This window comes from Neopsephotus bourkii, unplaced genomic scaffold (assembly GCF_033783945.1).
Source record: "Neopsephotus bourkii isolate Nb327-2 ecotype Australia unplaced genomic scaffold, CSIRO-AGI_Nbou_v1 NB_768, whole genome shotgun sequence".
NCBI classification, from domain to species: Eukaryota; Metazoa; Chordata; class Aves; order Psittaciformes; family Psittacidae; genus Neopsephotus; species Neopsephotus bourkii.
In genome coordinates, this window is record NW_026901264.1 from 1,894,052 (window position 1) to 1,911,384 (window position 17,333).

The window sequence follows — 17,333 nt, forward strand, 5'->3', positions numbered from 1 at the left end:
TGGGTTTAACTTTTGTAAATAATGCTTTGTAGCTGACAGCAGTTTTTTGATATCTGAGTACATTATGCATTAATTAATCATAAACAATAAGAATGAAAGAAATTTGTTGCTGTCCTTGGAAAACTAAGTTTTCATCTGTGTGTTGTCTTGTACTCTTGTTCCCTCTTTCATTTAAAAGAAAGAAAAACTTTTTCAAGTAAGCAGTTGCAATTTCTCTTCAGCTCTGAACTTCAATCAGGCTTACATAGATTTCTTTTCGAGGTTAGTATATCAAATTATCTGCTTTGTAAAAGGCAGCCTTTAATTTTTCTTTGTCAACACAGGCTCTTCAGTTCAGCAGGGATTGGCCGGCAGTAAAAATAGCCGGATGTAGATGTGATGAAGCAGCACAGATTTTAATTTTAGATAGATAAACCTGTTCGATTGTAGTAGTTGTATGTGCTGTGATTTGTAGTGATACTGATTCATGCTGGAGGTTACTCCACTGAAAGAGACCATCAAAGAATGTTTCCTTTGAGGTAAACCTCTGCAAAATATGTCTTGGAAGTCTGATGTGGAGCAAGAATAGTTTACAGAACCTTAATGTACAGTAACATGTATTTATATTCTGTCGCTGTCCTGGGTTCAGCTCTAACAGTTATTTTTCTTACTAGCTGGTGCAGTGCTGTGTTTTCAGCTTTCGTCTGAGAACAGTACTATGGCTTAAACCACAACAGTCATGGAAATAGGTTTATACGGGTATGAAGCAAGCTGGTTGTCTGTCTTCAACTTCTAGAGTTTAAAGAAAAATAAATCTAGATCCAGGAGCTTTGAATAGACTTCTAGAATGCTGAGAATTAAAAAGGGCACAAAGCAGAGACATGCAGGTGAAGCCCTAGTGACCTCTTGTTTCTCCCCACTCTCCCCCTCCAAATGGTAACAGTGCTATAAATCATGTCACCTTTAGCATTTGATGTAACTTAGAGATTTAAGAGCATGGTTTATATATCCTCTTTTTTTTGTTTGGTTTTGGTTTTTGTTCTTTTTTAATAAAACTCTGTCTCCAGAGTTTGGTACTTGTGTGGTGTGCATAGGCTGGAGAAAGTATTGGCTGAATCCATTTTAAATAATTTGAAATTTAAAATTGGGTTTAAATCTTACAAAGGGATAATTATACTTAATTGTATGTCATAGAATCTGTTCTTTGTAAGTTTACATTTTTATCATTGTGATAGTTATCTATAAGTAAGGAAAAAGCAAGCTGTATTGGTAAAGAGCAATATTAAAAATAAGATCCAGACCTTACCTGTATGTCAGCAAAACCAGGAGGTTTCTGATATTGACGAACTTTTAGTGTGGATTTCCTTACCACTGTCTTTTTCCTGTCCAGACTAGTTAAGCAGAGAAGTATTTGACATGTCAGGACTGAAACAGTGGTTTTGTTTGGTCTTCCTGTTGTTCTGTAAGGATGGTGCTGTAATGAGATGTTACTTGCATCTTCTATACATTAAGTTCCTATTTAAGCAAATATGACCCCTGCTAAAGCTGAGCTTTGGCTGCTTTGGAGTCATCTGGCATGCAAGTTCTGTTGATGTTGGACTGTATACCTTGCAGGAATACTGTCTGGCTGGAGCACGTTTGCTTTTTCTCACTTCATTGTGGGTTAATATGAGCTGTTTGCTTATTGTGAAAACAGAAAAGCTGTCATACCTCTTGATTTGTGTATTTTGTCAGCAAAACAACTTTGGGAAATGGGAAGAGAACATGTGTGTTAGGAATGCAAGGCTGTGAAGGAGCAAAAATAAGCTGCATGAAATTGAAGTAGTACATGGGATTTTAAGCTGTGGTTTGTTTCCACCCAAATGCTTCAGTTTTAAAGCACTTTGTTCTACCTTCTGCTAGTTGTATGGTGTTGTATGGTTTGTAGTTCTTGTGTTCTTAGTATGGAGTCCGTATCTGCATAGACAGCCTAAACCACATGTCATTTTGACCACTGTGGTACAAGACAATTCCTCCTTAAAACCAGAAATGAAGCCTGACTGTTTCACTGCTGGTTTTTGCTGGTTGGAAGCAGAAAGCATCACTGCAGGAGGGATGATGGACAGAGATCCGCATGCAGCAGCCCAGAGGAGTCGGCAGAGGGAGGTTGTGCCTGCTCAAAGAGGGGCCCATTGTTGTCACAGCCCCTCCGAAGCCTGGTCTTTTGCCTCGTTGAAGCCCCTTCTCCCCCCTCTCACCCTTGCCTCTTTGCCATGATCCCGTAAATGATGTCTCAAGGGTCTATTTCAAACTGATTGCAGGCGATTTGCGCAGGATTTTGTGATGAATGCAGATGCTGGGAGCAGCTTGTCATCCAGTGCCATTGCAGACCTTCAGGAGGATGAGGATGGCGTTTACTTCAGCTCATATGGGCATTATGGGATACACGAAGAGATGCTAAAGGTTAGAAAGTCATCTCAACTGCATCTTAGTAAGACTAAAGAGGAAAGATGGGATGAAGTGGGCTGTGTGCCCATAAATATACTGCAGAGCAGCTGCATTTTTAACCCTTGCTATTCATGATAAGATTTTTCCTAGTAGTTGGGTTGTGAAAATTTTTCAGTTCTATTTCCTTTATGTAAATTCTGTTTACATGAAACATTAGGAACATAAAATCATTTACAGATATGCTTGAAGATAGAATATGTATAGCACAGCCTTACCTTGCCAAAAGCAGCTTTTTCTAGGATGCTTAAAATATAAAGGATAAAACATGGTACAGTCAGTGAATATTTTTCTGTAGTTTATATTCTCCTAACAATTGAAATTTGTTAGGAAAAACCATTTCCCAAATATTGGGGTTTCCTATTGTGGTACATAAACAGAAATTGTAGGTATTTGTACACATTTCAGTATATTGGTAACATGACACTGAACAGCTGAAAAAACTGTATGCTCCTTTTATGTGATAAATATAGACAATTAATGCTTAAAACTCTTCAAAGTCAAGCCTGTGTATTCCCTTTTAACTTAAAAACCCAACAAAACAACCAAACACAAAGCCCAACAACTTATACTTGACTTGTAAATCAAAATCCCTTAATGCTTCCTTTCAGAAAAAGTATCATATTTGTGCAAATCATGAACAGTTTTATCATTTTAATGCAGAAATAATTAAATTCCTGCCTAATGTAGAGATAAAATAGGGAGTTGTGAAGTGACTTTGTTCATGCAAGTAGCATATAAAGTTTTCTGCTTTGTAAAAAATTTACTGGCAATACACATGCATCTTTTAAGAACAGCATGAGGTTAATTTGGGGGGGGGGGAGGAGGGGAGGGATAGTGTTTTACTGAAGCTCACACATTTCTGCCAAAGTTGATATATTCCCAAATGTATAGTCTAGAGAAATATAATTTGTCTTAAAGATAAACAAGAATTACAGAAGCTTGGTTTTGCAGTGGTATAAAGGTGTCATTTGAGATGTTATAGGCTATAGGATGAGGCAGCCTTTCCATTTGCTAATAAATTTTATAATTCTGCATGTCTGCACAAGGAGATTGGGACAAAATTGTATTTTAGTGGTTTTCAGGAATGTTTTTCTGAATGCTTTTAAGACTTTTGGCTTTCCTAAACATATGGAAACAGTTGCTTTTTATCATCGATGCATTGCATTTTTTCCTATGGCTATATACGGAATTTGATTTATTTATTTGTCGACATTATATGAATACAGAAGCTTGCTATATTGAAATTATTAAAGAATCTTGCTGTAAGAATTTTAAGCCTGTTTCTGACACTGTTCAGTTCTTCACCCCCCCCCCCCCCCCAGCACTGGTAGTGATAGCGTGAAATTTCAATTTGAGTGGGTTTTTTTCTGGAAGTACTTCAGAGAAAGGGGAAGAGTAGCGTTACTTTACACTGGCCAAATGGCTAGTGTTTCCCTTGCTGTATTCTTTTGTTCAGTAATTTCTTGACTATGATCTTAATGATTTTCCTTAATGTGTTTTTAGAAGCAAACCAAAAAAAAGGCATTACACTGAGTGAGAGAATGGGGAATAGAAACACCTGAATGACAGTGGCTTACTGGAGCAGCAGTGCATAGAGTAGAAACAGCATCTAGAATTGTATTGATTAAGTCGGGGCAGTGCTGAGGCAGTGGGAGTGGGCAGGTTGTAAGGCTGAAAGCTTTCCAGCTGGCTGTATTCTGAATTGATGCTGAATGTTGTGATTTTATTTTATTTTCCCTAGATTTTTTTTGGTTGCTTCAGTAAATCCTGTTACATACTGCAGTAGAGGTGAACAGCTAAAAATAGTTGCTCCAAATATATTGTCATAGGAAACTAGTTTCAAGGATCACAATTTTTTATTGATGTTAATTATGTATAATTTTCAAGTACTGTTTCTAAAATAATCCCTAAGTGTTTCTTTAGCCTATGTATGTATGTAGGATATTCCTCCCAAACATAAGACTGGATTTTAGGCTTTTCAAGCCTTAGAATAATTTGGTTCGTCTCCAGATTTTTCATGAACATTTCCTTTGTTCTTAGTCTCTGTTTTGGATCTTGTTTTTCTACTGAAATAGACTTTGTTCTTTCTTACTGGAGGAAATTCCTTTAGTTTCTGTATTGCTTGTAAAAATTCTTACCTGCTATAGTAGAAAAAATATTAAGTATAAGCAGATAGATTTTACACTTCAGTATTATTTATAGATGTGTCTCTACTAGGTGAAAATAGCTTAAAATTTTTCTTAGCTGTAACAGTTGAACTGTTGAACAATTTCAAACCCTATAGTTGGCTGTCAATTTGTGTACCTGCTGATGCATATTAGATCAATGTTTTAATAGATTACCTTGCATTGAGCTATGCTGCTAGCTTTCATATACGAAGGTACTGTAAATGTTTAGTTCTATGCTTGAAAACATTCCAGTTTCTTGGCTTGCATTACAGTTAAATTTATTTATTTATTGTACTGGGCTTTCATAGAATGTACAGTTTCAATTACCAGCTGGCATAAGGTTTGCTAATTTACAGTTTGTTCAGAAATAAAAAAGGTTAATCTGATCCAGAACTTCTTAAGGAATCTGTGTGTTGTAGGATTGTCAAAAATAAAATGAAACAAATCATTATGAGCTCACAACTCCAGTTTTTACCATTGTATAGAAGGTGGTTACGTAAAGTTGATGCAGTATTGCCACTCTTATTACTGCTCTTCCTGGAAAGTGGTGAGGTATTAGTAACTTTGAAACAAAATCAAACACACCAGCTTGGGAAACTGTAAATCAATTTCTTATTTTCCCCCCAGAGGCTCAGATGGCTTATTTGCAAGGAAAATAAACTCTGGAAAAACATTGTATGGCAAGTGTGATTGCAGAGCCCTTGTAAGTAGAGTAGCCACAAAACAGCTTTAGGCCAAGTTGGAAAGCAAGATTTTCAGCATTTTTGAACAACATGCTGTGCCTAGGTAGAAAAAGTGAACCCTTTTTTATTCTTTAAATTATAGGATAAAGTGCGTACAGAAAGTTATCGTGACTTCATCTACCAGAACCCACATATCTTCAAGGACAAGGTAGGTGGAATAGCTCTGCGAATACAATAATTTCTGCTCCTTATTATTTTTTAAGTGGTAGAAATCCCTCAGTTTGGCTACTTCTTAGCTTTGGGAATGAAATATTGCGTTGACAAGATTTAATTTAATGTCCTCTGGCTTTATGAGGTGGCAGAGTGCTATTCAGCTGCTGGAGGGTGCAAAGTGCTGATAACAGAAGTGCTGATCACTGTTGTCATTGCTCTGTGTGCCATGTCGAGGTGTTCATTAATTATGTTGGTGGGGTTAAGCTGAGCCTTTCCTGTCCAGTATATTAAGTGGGATCTACCTTAGAGGGCCTCTTTACTAGTAGTAAAGCACAAATTTGCGCCTGATATAGTACAAACATTTTAGAAGCACTGTGTAATTAGAACTTGAGTTTGTTGTGATTTGAGTTACAGCGAGCAACCTTCTCTTCTGGATTAGCTTTCCTCTACTTGATGTTTAGCATTCTTAAACTGCATATGGATATTTCTTAATGTGAAACCAGGATGTCTAGGTTTATGGAAGACAGTCATTTTTGATTTTTATTTTGGTGTTGATTGAGACTTTATTAGTAAGTCATAAGGCTTCAGAGTAGTTGTGGAAGTAATAAGAGTGCACCCATCTGATAATCCTCAGGAATTATCTGTGAATAGTGCTAGATACGGTTTTGTCCTAGAAGGGAGATATTTCAGGGTAGATAGTGCATACTCTTTGTATGGGATAGGTAGATAGTGCATGCTCTTTGTCTTACCTCAGATTTCTGTCGGCAGTTCCAGCAGAAAAATTATAAGGAAAATAGTTTTCTTCCTTTTTTGCTTCAATCCATGTCACAAGCCTTTTTCTACTAAACATTTCTCTTTGGTTATAATGACAGAACAACCAAAAGTGGTGGAAAAACGTTATGCTGTCAGCTACTTAAAAGATGAAGGTGACAGCACAGGTTGGAAGCGCATCCAACACAGCAGAAAGATCAATAAAAGAAAGAAATTTTTTGTGGGAGAAATTCAGTTTCAGATGCCCCTAAAATTGGTAAACGCAGGCTTTTACAGTGAGGCTGATCTCAAGTTACATGGAACGTGTGGAAACCCATGGAAACTGATTTCTGAACTTGGCGCTTTTACACTTATTTTGATCAACACCACCTCAAATTCATAATGTATTAGTGTGTTGAGGCTGAATAAAAAAAAAAAAAGATTCGCAATTGCTTAGAGTTCCCAACAGCTTCCATGTACGTGACCAGTGACCCACTTAATTTCTTAAGATCATCTAGTTCCAGGATGGAGCATTTAACACTTCTCTGGGCAACCTGTGCCAGCGCTTCACCACCCTCACAAGGAAGAACTTCCTTAATCTAACCTGAACTTCACCTGTTCAATTTTAAACCCTTTAACACTTGTCCTATCGCTACAGTCCCTGATGAAGAGTCCCTCTACAGCATCCGTGTAGACCTGCTTCAGATACTGGAAGGCTGTTACGTGGTCTCTACACAGCTTCTCTTCTGCAGGCTGAGCAGCTCCAACTTTCTCAGCCTGTCTAAGAGGTGCACCAGCCCCTTATCATCCTCATGGCCTCCTCTGGAGTTGCTCCAACTTGATATGTTATAATGGAGAATATATGGGATATTTTTTCAGAGATCTGCCTTTGAAGTGAGAGTTGTTACAGACTTCTGAAGGAACTGTTAAGGTGGTTTGCTTAATTTATGTATTGTACAATGTTCTCAGAACTGTATTAATGAGTGAAGCTTCCAACTTGAGGAAATTGTCTCTCTTCCCTTAACATTTGATGTCAATTAAAAAGAAAAAAAAAATGGGGAAAAGTCTGATACTGTAATTCCTAGAAGTTCCATGTGGTATTCCTCCCTAGAAAACAATGTTTTTTGTCTTTCTGAAAGGACACTTGTCTGGTGGGTTGGGAAGAGCTTGTTCAAAGCGCTCCGTTGGTCATACTAGCTTTGGAAACAAATCTGCAGTATCCCAAAGAGGTGTAATTGCATGGTGACACATGATAACAGAATATCTAGGGCTGCTTATTATGCATACTTTATTCAGAACCAGCCAGTTTGTTCTCTCAGTTTTCAAAAATGATTACCAAACCTTGAATAAATCTTGCTTGCTGTCTTTATTTTCTACCTTTCAAATGTACTTGAGATGAGAATAGGACAATTCAGGTTACCTGCCTAGCAGGAGTGGTTGAGATGGCCTTACTCAATAAAAGGAAATGTGATCCATTTTAAAGCAAGACTATTTTTTACTGGAAAAAAGAATTGGTTAGAAAAGCACTACTGCTGTGCTTATTTTTTGATATAGAAGTCTAGGCAGGCAACAATGCCCTATTGATGGGGAAGGAGCCAGTTTTTATACATTGTTCCTACTAAAAGTTCGTAGCTGGAATTAATTTAATTGGTGAAAATACCCAACCTCCTTTTTTCTGAATTTGAAATAATTTTTTTTCTTTAACTAAAAGTAGAATATAAGCTTTGGTTAGACTGCAGGAAAGGGTGTAGTGCTGTAGTGAGCTACAGTACAGTCAAATGGCCAGTCCAGGCTGCTCCAGATCTCTGGTGGGAGGCCATATGTGATCACTGCAAGAATCCATTAGCCATAGACCCTTGTCCTCAGGCTAATTGGTGATCATTCTGCTTGTCTTTCCGTGCCTCAGATGTGTTCCAGGTTGTGTATTTTCTCTCCTGTGCCTTTTTCTCCACTCCTGTCCCCTGCCTAAGGCCAGATGAGTTCTATCTGGGTTTTTAAGTGACCAGGGCAGCTGTCCAAAGTGGTGTCTGTTTTGGTTTTTTTCCAATTTGTGGTGATTGCTCTCTTCATGCAACTGTACATCAAGATCATTCTTTAACCTAGGTTTATATTTGGCTCTGGTTTCCATCTTTCGTGGCTCAGCATTTTTTTTAACTGCCATGGGTAAAGTGTTAGAATAGATGATGCTAAAGGGTGTGAGATTTCAGCAGCTGCTGAAACATTAATTTTTACCTTCTATTCCTGGCTACAGGAGACTTCAGCCTAAGGATTTCTGTAGCCATTACATATGCATATGTAACTTGTGAATGAGTTGTAAAATTGACTCCTATTGGAATGTGGCTGCAAAGTGGAAATCTGTCCGCAACTTTCATGGCCAGCCCCTACACAAGGGGCTATAAAAAAAATCTTAATGCTTTTTTAGTCTGATTCCAAATTGTAAGTTGCTCTGTCAAGGCAAGTGATGGTCAACTCTTAGGTCATTGCTTCCCAGGACACCACTGCAGAAGCTTACTTATACTGTGCTGCCAAGGATAAACAGCTATTTTTATTCATGTTGGCTTTAGAATCATTGTTCTGTATCCAGCATCAGAGCATAGAGACTTGTACACAAGGGAAGGTAAGCAGACCTTGTGTGTAGAGCCTTCGATATTATTTGTCAGGTGGAATTTAAAAGTGCATATGCATGTTTTTGTTGTGCCAAAACAAGCAAACGCTCAATAGCTCATAGAAAGTTTGTCAGAAGGGTGTATTACTGCATTTATATATTTTGTAAAATGGGGTTATTATCAAGAGTGGGAATGATTTGATGAGTTCTTTGGAAAAAAAAGGTAAGCTGTGAGGGCACCTTTTACTGGGTGCTGTGCTAAGGAGAGGCAGTGAAATAAGTTTTTGTTTCCAATGAACTATTTTTATGACTAGTAATTCTGACTCAATGTTTTAATCTTAGAAGTCTTCTAGTAAGTTTTGCTTACTCTCTTGTTTACAGTATCACAGTATCACAGTATGTTAGAGATTGGAAGGGACCTCAAAAGATCATCTAGTCCAATCCCCCTGCCGGAGCAGGAACACCTAGATAAGGTTACACAGGAACGTGTCCAGGCGGGTTTTGAATGTCTCCAAAGAAGGAGACTCCACAACCTCCCTGGGCAGCCTGTTCCAGTGTTCTGTCACCCTCACTGAGAAGAAGTTTCTTCTCAAGTTTAAGTGGAACCTCTTGTGTTCCAATTTGTACCCGTTTCCCCTTGTCCTTTCATTGTTTGCCACTGAGAAGAGCCTGGCTCCATCCTCGTGACACTCCCCCTTTATATATTTATATACACTAATAAGGTCACCCCTCAATCTCCTCCAAACTATAGAGACACAGCTCCCTCAGTCTTTCCTCATAAGGGAGATGCTCCACTCCCTTAATCATCTTAGTTGCCCTGCGCTGGACTCTCTCCAGCAGGTCCCTGTCCTTCTTAAACTGAGGGGCCCAGAACTGGACACAATATTCCAGTTTAGGTCTCTTGTATAGGAAAAGTCTGTCTTCCCAGTTCTGATTCTGTTAATGCTTAAATGCTATGCATAGTATGAGTGACTACATTGTATTCAGGAAACTGATTTTCATATTTCAGAACGTTTTGGGGTTTAGTGCTTAGAATTTTTTAACACACTAGTAGTGTGTAACTATATTAAGTAGAAGCCCAGCAGTAAGAAAGTTGATGATTGTTAGTGATTCACTGATTAAAAGTGCTCAGGTTATAATTTCCTTTTTTTCCTGTCATGTAACTTTTCAGTTACTACCCAAATAATTGCTTGTGCTAGTTTCCCGTGTGACTGAATCTGCGACTGGAACTAGTCTGCTAGACTAGGACTGTCCATCTGTAAAAGGTAGTGGAGGGTGTGGAGTTAGAACTGCAGTTTCATTTGGATATCTCTGAATCATAGAATCATGGAATGGTTCGGGTTGGAAGGGACCTTTAAAGATCTTTTCATTTGAATGTAATAAGAGTTGATGCTACCTTGTGTTCCTTCTGTTAAGTGTATGGTATCTCACTGATGTAGGAAGACATGAAATAAGATGTTTATTTTTACCTCTGTTTATTTGCTTCAGGTGGTCTTGGATGTTGGCTGTGGAACTGGAATACTCTCCATGTTTGCTGCCAAAGCAGGTGCAAAGAAAGTTATTGGAGTTGACCAATCTGAAATCATCTATCAGGCTATGGACATCATTAGGTAGGAAAAGTTCCAAGAAAAGGATGGTAAATAATGCTGTAGAAAGTTATTAAAACCAAACAAAACAAAAAAAAAACCCAACCAAATACAAACCCATTTTAAGAGCATGCACACATGCACATGCACGTAGCCTGCAGAGTCACTCAGAAAAGTTTGTTTCCATCAAAGATGTTGAGTGCCATGTGAACTGTCTTGGAGTAGTATAGGGTGGAAAGGAGCCCTGTGGAAGTGTGGGGAGTGTGTCTGGTCTGTCCTGTGTCAGAGTGAGTCTCATAGGTGGCCCAGATTCAGCTTCAGAAGATAGCTGCCTCTTCTGTCTAAACTTCTGTGGGAAGTGTCTCATTTGACTAGCCTCACTCTTTGTTTTAAACTAATCATAACTTCTGTTTTTTTCAGTCTGTGTTACCTCTCATCCAGCCCCTGTGATAAAAGAGGTTGGCTCTGTCTTCTCTTCACCCTTCTAAACAGAGGCAGGCATCATAATGCCATCCCTTAACCATCCATTCTTCAGGCTGAACAAAGCTAGTTCTCTCAGCTTCTCCCTGTGTATCATGTGCTCCAGCATCCCATCATCTTGATGTCCTTCACTGGACTTGCTTTGATATGTCAATGTCTTTCTTGTAGTTGGAAGCCCACAGCTGGCCACTGTGCTTCCAGGTGCAGTTTTGCAAGTATCAAAATGAGGTGAGGTGAAAGCTCACTTTCCCTGACATGCTTCTGCCCTTTTGCATATCTGACAGTAGACTCCTCTTACTATAAGGGTCCACTGCTGACTTACGTTCAATTTATTTACCAGGCCCCTTATCAGAGCAGGAACAGTTAGCACAGCTGATTTCTGATCAGCAGGAACCCATCTGTACTGTTTCACAGGGTTATTCCCACTGAGGTGCAGGTCTGCACCTTTGCCTTTGGATCTCTGAGGTTCCTGTCATTCCCTTATCTACAGTCTGAGGTCCCTCTAAATAGCAGCCCTACCCTCTAGCATATCAGGTGCTCTCTGCTAATTCAGCATTATCCACAGACTTGCTGAGGGTGTGTTCTGTCCTGTTAGGTCACTGGTAAGAGTGTTAGTTGGTATCAGAAACAGCACTGAACCCTGAGGGACACCTCTGGTACTTGGCTACCAGTTAGACTTTGGACTCCTTTGCTCACTTCTTGTAATCCTTATGGTCTAGGCAGCTTTCTTCCCATCTGATGGTTGGGATGCACTCTGCATTTCACTAATCATCCTATAGAGGATGTTAAGGGTGACTGTGAGTATATGTAAAAATGAAGCAATGGCACCTGAAAACTTAGAAAGTATTTCCTAGCATGAGTTAGGAGAAAGGTAAATGTAAATGTGTACTGTTGATATCTGAGGCATGTACAGCTTTTTGTTGTGGTTCTTTTTTGTAAGAGCAACTGTAGAAAAGAAAGTCCAGGTAAATACTGAAGAATTTGGAAGTGACAGTTTTTATCCAAGCTGATGTTGTACAGAAATAACGTCTTGGTAGAATTTTTGGGTTAGATACCAATTCACAGTAGAGATGCAACACCACATGCTTGGATGCTGTAAACTTGTACTATTAAATAAATGCCTGTTTAAGAAAAGTACCATGTTAAGTATTAGCTGCAACTTAGACTCAAATGCTTTTTGCACAATAACTTGTTCTCTAAAGAGAACTTTTCTCAGGAATCCGTGACATCTCTAGAACAGTCACAAATGTGAAATAGTGTTTTATTTCTAATGTACTAGATGACACTTAGGATTGTTCATTCCTTCAAACAAGTGCACAGAAAGTCCTGTATGTGTTATTACGTAGAGGAGGATAGAAGTATCAGCCAACATGTATTACATTTGGTGAGGAGAAACGCAGGCCTTTAAGAAAAGCAACAAATCCAAACTCTTAAACTATTAAGAGTGATGAATTGCCATGTGAAGTACACAGTGAACCATTGGTGTAAGGTACACCTTGATAGATGCCTTCTGCTTTAAAAGATTCAATTCACATTAAAGTCTTCTGTTCATATCAAAATTATTTATATTTGTTTTGTTAAATCTCCTTTTCCAAAGGAATAAAGCTGACAAACCTGTAATAGAGTAACAAATATTTATTGGAATACTAAACAGCTGTGTAGCGTAAAACTCTCTATTGAGGTATGCTTCAGCAGTGATTCCAGCATGTGCCCAAAAGAGCTTTCGTGCCTTCCAGAATTCAGAATCATTCCTAGCATGTTCATGACTAGAAACTGAGCAGCCCATGTGTATAAATAAAGTGGAGTAAGTGCCTGAGTGACATGATTATTTCCCAAAGTTACACAATAAACTTACCTGTAGCTAAATACTTGCCTTTTCCTTACTGTGAATGGCTGCCCATAAAATTTCCAGCACACTGAATGAGTTGATTTTTGTCATTCATCACTGTTACGCTAGAATTGAAAGTTGAATTATACTTCCTAAATAGCATCTGATCAGTTTTTCCTGCAGTGTGTAAATTACATAGGTTTGTTTGGGGATTTTTAATACCTTACAATTGAAAACAAGTATGTAATGAATTTGTTTCCTCTTTTGTTTTAAATTATGTCCTTGTTGTTTGGTCTTCTAGGAAGTTATCCTGGAATCTCTTTTTGTCCTTGAAATATGGTTGTGGGGGATAGCTCTTTAGCATTTTATTTCTCACTTAGAACTTCAGGGTTTACTTCTGTTTACTGCATTAAATATGATATTAGTGATAAAGTGCTACTCTTCTATCAGAAAACTGTCTCATGTAGAGGGGTTAATTGATCTTTCCAACAGCCCACATGTTCAAGTAGCCCTTTGACCCTTTCCTTTGCCTCCCTTCATTTTGGTTGTTTTCCCATTGTCTTCTAGATTGAATTTTTAATGTGATTACCAGTCTGCACATTCAACATTCTGTTGAAAGCCAGACAGAATGTGAGAGTAAGATATCAGGATAGGGAGGGAAGGGGCAGAGATAAGAACTGCCATAGAAAAATAAATTTATTGGGTGGAAATACATTACTGCCGTCACTAAGAACAGCTATTGTGATGTTGTGTATGTGCAAGACACATATGTGCAAGACAGACTAATATGGTTTGCCAAGAAAAAAATACTATATTTCAAGCATTTACATATTTAGTAATTTCACTGTCATGCAGTTTTTGTTTAAAAAGGTGTAGTCATATCACAGTACCTTCCTTCTTTACACAGGATGGTGGTACCCTTACTTGCAAATGAGGTGTTATACCTGATGACTGCAGTTACTAAACATTGCAGGTGATTTTGGCCACAATCACAGTGGGAAGGATGCCTTTGTTGTGGAATAGCTGTAATACTGATCTAGAGGGAATTTGCAGCTAGTTTTAAATAAAAAAAAAAGTTGTGCAAAACAGCTTTGCAAGGAAGTTAATTTCCATTGCTGTCCTAGTGTGATAAGTAGTCTCTAATTACTATAGACTACAAGGGTCAAAGATGGAGAACTGGGAACACGGGACTCTGAACAGAAGTGTAATTTTAAGTTGCCTTTTTCTCTATTTTCTTGATTTCTGAAGCTTACACATTTCCACATGCAGCATGTTGGAGGTATGGAGGTCTACTGTCTGACACCTCTGCCTGGCACTAAATCTGCAGTTTTTTGGCTACTTGGAATCATTCCCTCTGAAATGTAACTGAGAAGATTTTAAAAAGTTATTGGAGGGAAAAAAGCAAAATATAGACATCATTCTCTCGCTCTTGACAGGATGACTTCGAAATGGAAACTAATTTGTTGATGTTGTGACTTGCAGATTAAATAAGCTTGAAAATATCATTACGTTAGTCAAAGGAAGAGTCGAAGAAGTAGATCTGCCATTGGAAAAAGTGGATGTGATAATATCTGAATGGATGGTAAGGTGCATGAATATTCCTTTCAGGGCATAATTATTTTCAGGAAAACTTGTAATTTATTTATTTTAATTTTTTTTTCTTCATGTAAAAATGATTCTTTAAGTGATGAGATTTTTTTAACCAGAAATATATCATGCTTGCAACAGTGTCCTTGACAGCATGTGAGAAGGGGTAATGGTATGGATTATGTGGTACTGGGGTACAATTCTTGATCTCTTTTGTTCATGCTCTTCCAACTCAAGGGTCTCTAAGTACAGTTGAGCTCTTTTGGGTACAGCAGTAAGTTTCTGTTTAGTAGTTAGTATGCCTGTCTACACAGTACTGTATGCCTCAGTAATACTATTGTAGCTGCTCAGGTGAAAGTAATGGAGAAATATTGTGGTAGTCATCTAGCTTGATCATTCTGATGAGTAAAATACCTTTAGTCTGCAAAAGACAGCTAAAGACTATCGTGACTGTGGATAATGGAATAAGGAGGTGAGGAGCATACGCACTGCAAAATGTGCAAATCTAGAGCTTGAAAACAGCATTGCTATTCAATGCAGGGTTTTTTAGTATTAGAATGGAGTAACTGATTTTAAAAGCACATAATGAAGAGGTGGCCAACAGGAAATGTAGTGTGTAAATGGGCCATTTCCTGGAATCCATTGGATTTCAGCTATTTGCCTGTTAGTTTTCTTTCATATTCTGAATGGCTGAGGGAACTGGGGGAGGTTAGTCTGGAGAAGAGAAGGCTCAGGGAGGACCTTATCGCTCTGTACAACTACGTGAAAAGATGATGGAGCCAGGAGGTGGCTGGGCTCTTCTTCCAAGTAACAAGTGATACAACAAGAAGAAACTATCTCAAGCTGCACCGGGGAGGTTTAGACTGGATATTGGGAACAATTTCTTCACCGAGAGAGTGTTTAGGCATTGGAACTGGCTGCCCAGTGTAGTGGTGGAGTCACCGTCCCTGGAGGTGTTCACAAATTGTGGCATGGTTTAATGGTGGACTTGGCTGTGCTGGGGTAAAGGTTGGACTTGATGATCATAAAAGGTCTTTTCCAACCTAGTTGATTCTATGATTCTGTGACTGTTAAGACAGTTGTGCTTGCTACCTGCCATTCATTCTAAGGAAGAAATCTGTGTGACAAGACCCAGTGCCAGGCTGAAGTTTGTAGTGACTGATCAAGCCTGTTTCCTATCAAAAATATAGTAGGATACACCCCTTGTGATGTTTTTTGAGGACTTCTGATATTCCTCCTGATAGTCTCCTCATGTTGCAGACCTTCAAAAAACACTTCAAAACGTGTTTTTTTTTTTCATGCTGGTTCCCACTGTTTGGACTTAATGAAGAATTCTTTTGTCCTTCAAGTTGAAGATCAGTGATGGAAACTTACATTCTAAATCACTTGGTTTTTTGTAGTTGTTTTACAAACTGTGTCTCTTCTACTATATACAGCAGCCTTTTGGAGAGTGGTCACATGTCACTGTGGATCACAGAATAATAGAATGGTTTGGGTTGGAAGGGACCTTAAAGATCGTCTAGTTCCAGGATCCATATCTATCTTAACTAGCTTCCAGGTAAAGGTGGAAATGAATTGGTTGGGTTTTTTTTTTTTCTCTGGGTTTTTAATATTACGTATTTCAGTGAGGTGGAAAGCTGCAAAAGTTTTTCGTCCACTACTGTAATGAAACCTTATTTGAAACATGTGCTTCATTTAGTGTTGAGGTCACTAGTTTCAAGGAAGGCTTAAGCCGTTGGCTTGAACTGTGGGTTTAAAAATAGTTTGTTATAGTTGGTGATTTCTGACAGGATAGTGACTTCACTAGAAATGTAATTGTAGTTCTTTCAGGGCAACTTCTAATCAGTTGTGCACCAAGAATAACGTTTCCAAAAATGTTATTTCTCATTCTGCAGCCCAAGATTTGCTTTTAAAAGCAGCTTGGGTGCTGAAGAGCTTATGTCGTGTTTTAAGTCGGTGCCTCTGAGGTGAAGTAAAGGATTTCAGAAGCAGCTCTTTTTAGAAATGAAGTATTGAGTATTCCATGTTTGCCATTTGTGTGCTAATTTACCTTGTAATGTCATAATTATACAGACGTGCATTTCACTTAACTAGTTATTCTAAATATTTAGGACTGTTAGCACTTTTATAGGTTGCTGCAATACAGAGATAAAGAGAACGAACAATGCTGTGGAAGTAAGATTGATAGCCAGACAGTGTACACACTGTTCCAGCACTGTCCAGACAGAACATTATATTGCCTAGATGCAAATGAAGATTCCTCTTTGTCTGTCTTTCTTGTGTGAATTTGCTTTTTTCTTTCCCTTCCCTACATGATACAGACCAGGTTGGAATGTTTTGTTAATATCTGAATCTAAGTGCTTGAAAATGTTGCAAATGTGAAGCATGAGAACAAAAAAGAGTATGTCAGATTTTAGCTCTTTATTTAAAGAATCTACATGGATTAGTAGGAAAATTCTAATGGGAACAGTGTTCTTTCTTTCTAACAAAAATATGAAAAGTTGCAGTTCAGAAAACAAACTGCATTTCGATTAGTAAACATCAAACCCTTTTGTGGAGCCACAGCTTTGTTTTGCTTGGTGCAGAGCAACATTTAAGACCAGTGCACTATAGGCTGCTGCTTTTTTTTTTTGTCCTTTAGGGCTGTGCCTGGAACATCAGAAAATTAAAAGCAAGTGTGAATCAACAGAGAGGACACATACTGCATCCCCCACAAATGTTTCTAGAACAGGCCTTTTGAGGAAGACGGCACATAGAACAGAGTGTTGTGAAAGGTACAGCATTGCATTAAGAGCCTCTCCAGTGTAATGGTTTCTGACCCATTCTCTTAATAGTGTGATCTGTGACTTGCACAGAGTGCTTTGTTGTGCCTGCTTCTTTCACTTTTTTTAATTTGTTCCTTCTAAATGTGCAAATGGGAGAAGCATCTTAAATATTACACGGCAGATAGGGCAGTATGAGTTTGTT

The 17,333-nt window shown here is 38.4% G+C and overlaps 1 protein-coding gene across 4 annotated transcripts in view; it reads left to right on the forward strand.

Annotated features, from left to right (window-relative positions):
• The window catches only part of PRMT3 (protein arginine methyltransferase 3), a 68,252-nt gene that overhangs the window by 7,054 nt on the left and 43,865 nt on the right, over window positions 1-17,333 (forward strand). For all 4 annotated transcript variants that reach the window (XM_061355046.1, XM_061355048.1, XM_061355047.1 and 1 more), the window contains 4 exons: window positions 2,280-2,421; window positions 5,460-5,525; window positions 10,374-10,495; window positions 14,262-14,361. In XM_061355046.1, coding sequence (XP_061211030.1) covers window positions 2,280-2,421; window positions 5,460-5,525; window positions 10,374-10,495; window positions 14,262-14,361 — 430 coding nt within the window. The remainder of the gene's footprint in view (window positions 1-2,279; window positions 2,422-5,459; window positions 5,526-10,373; window positions 10,496-14,261; window positions 14,362-17,333) is intronic.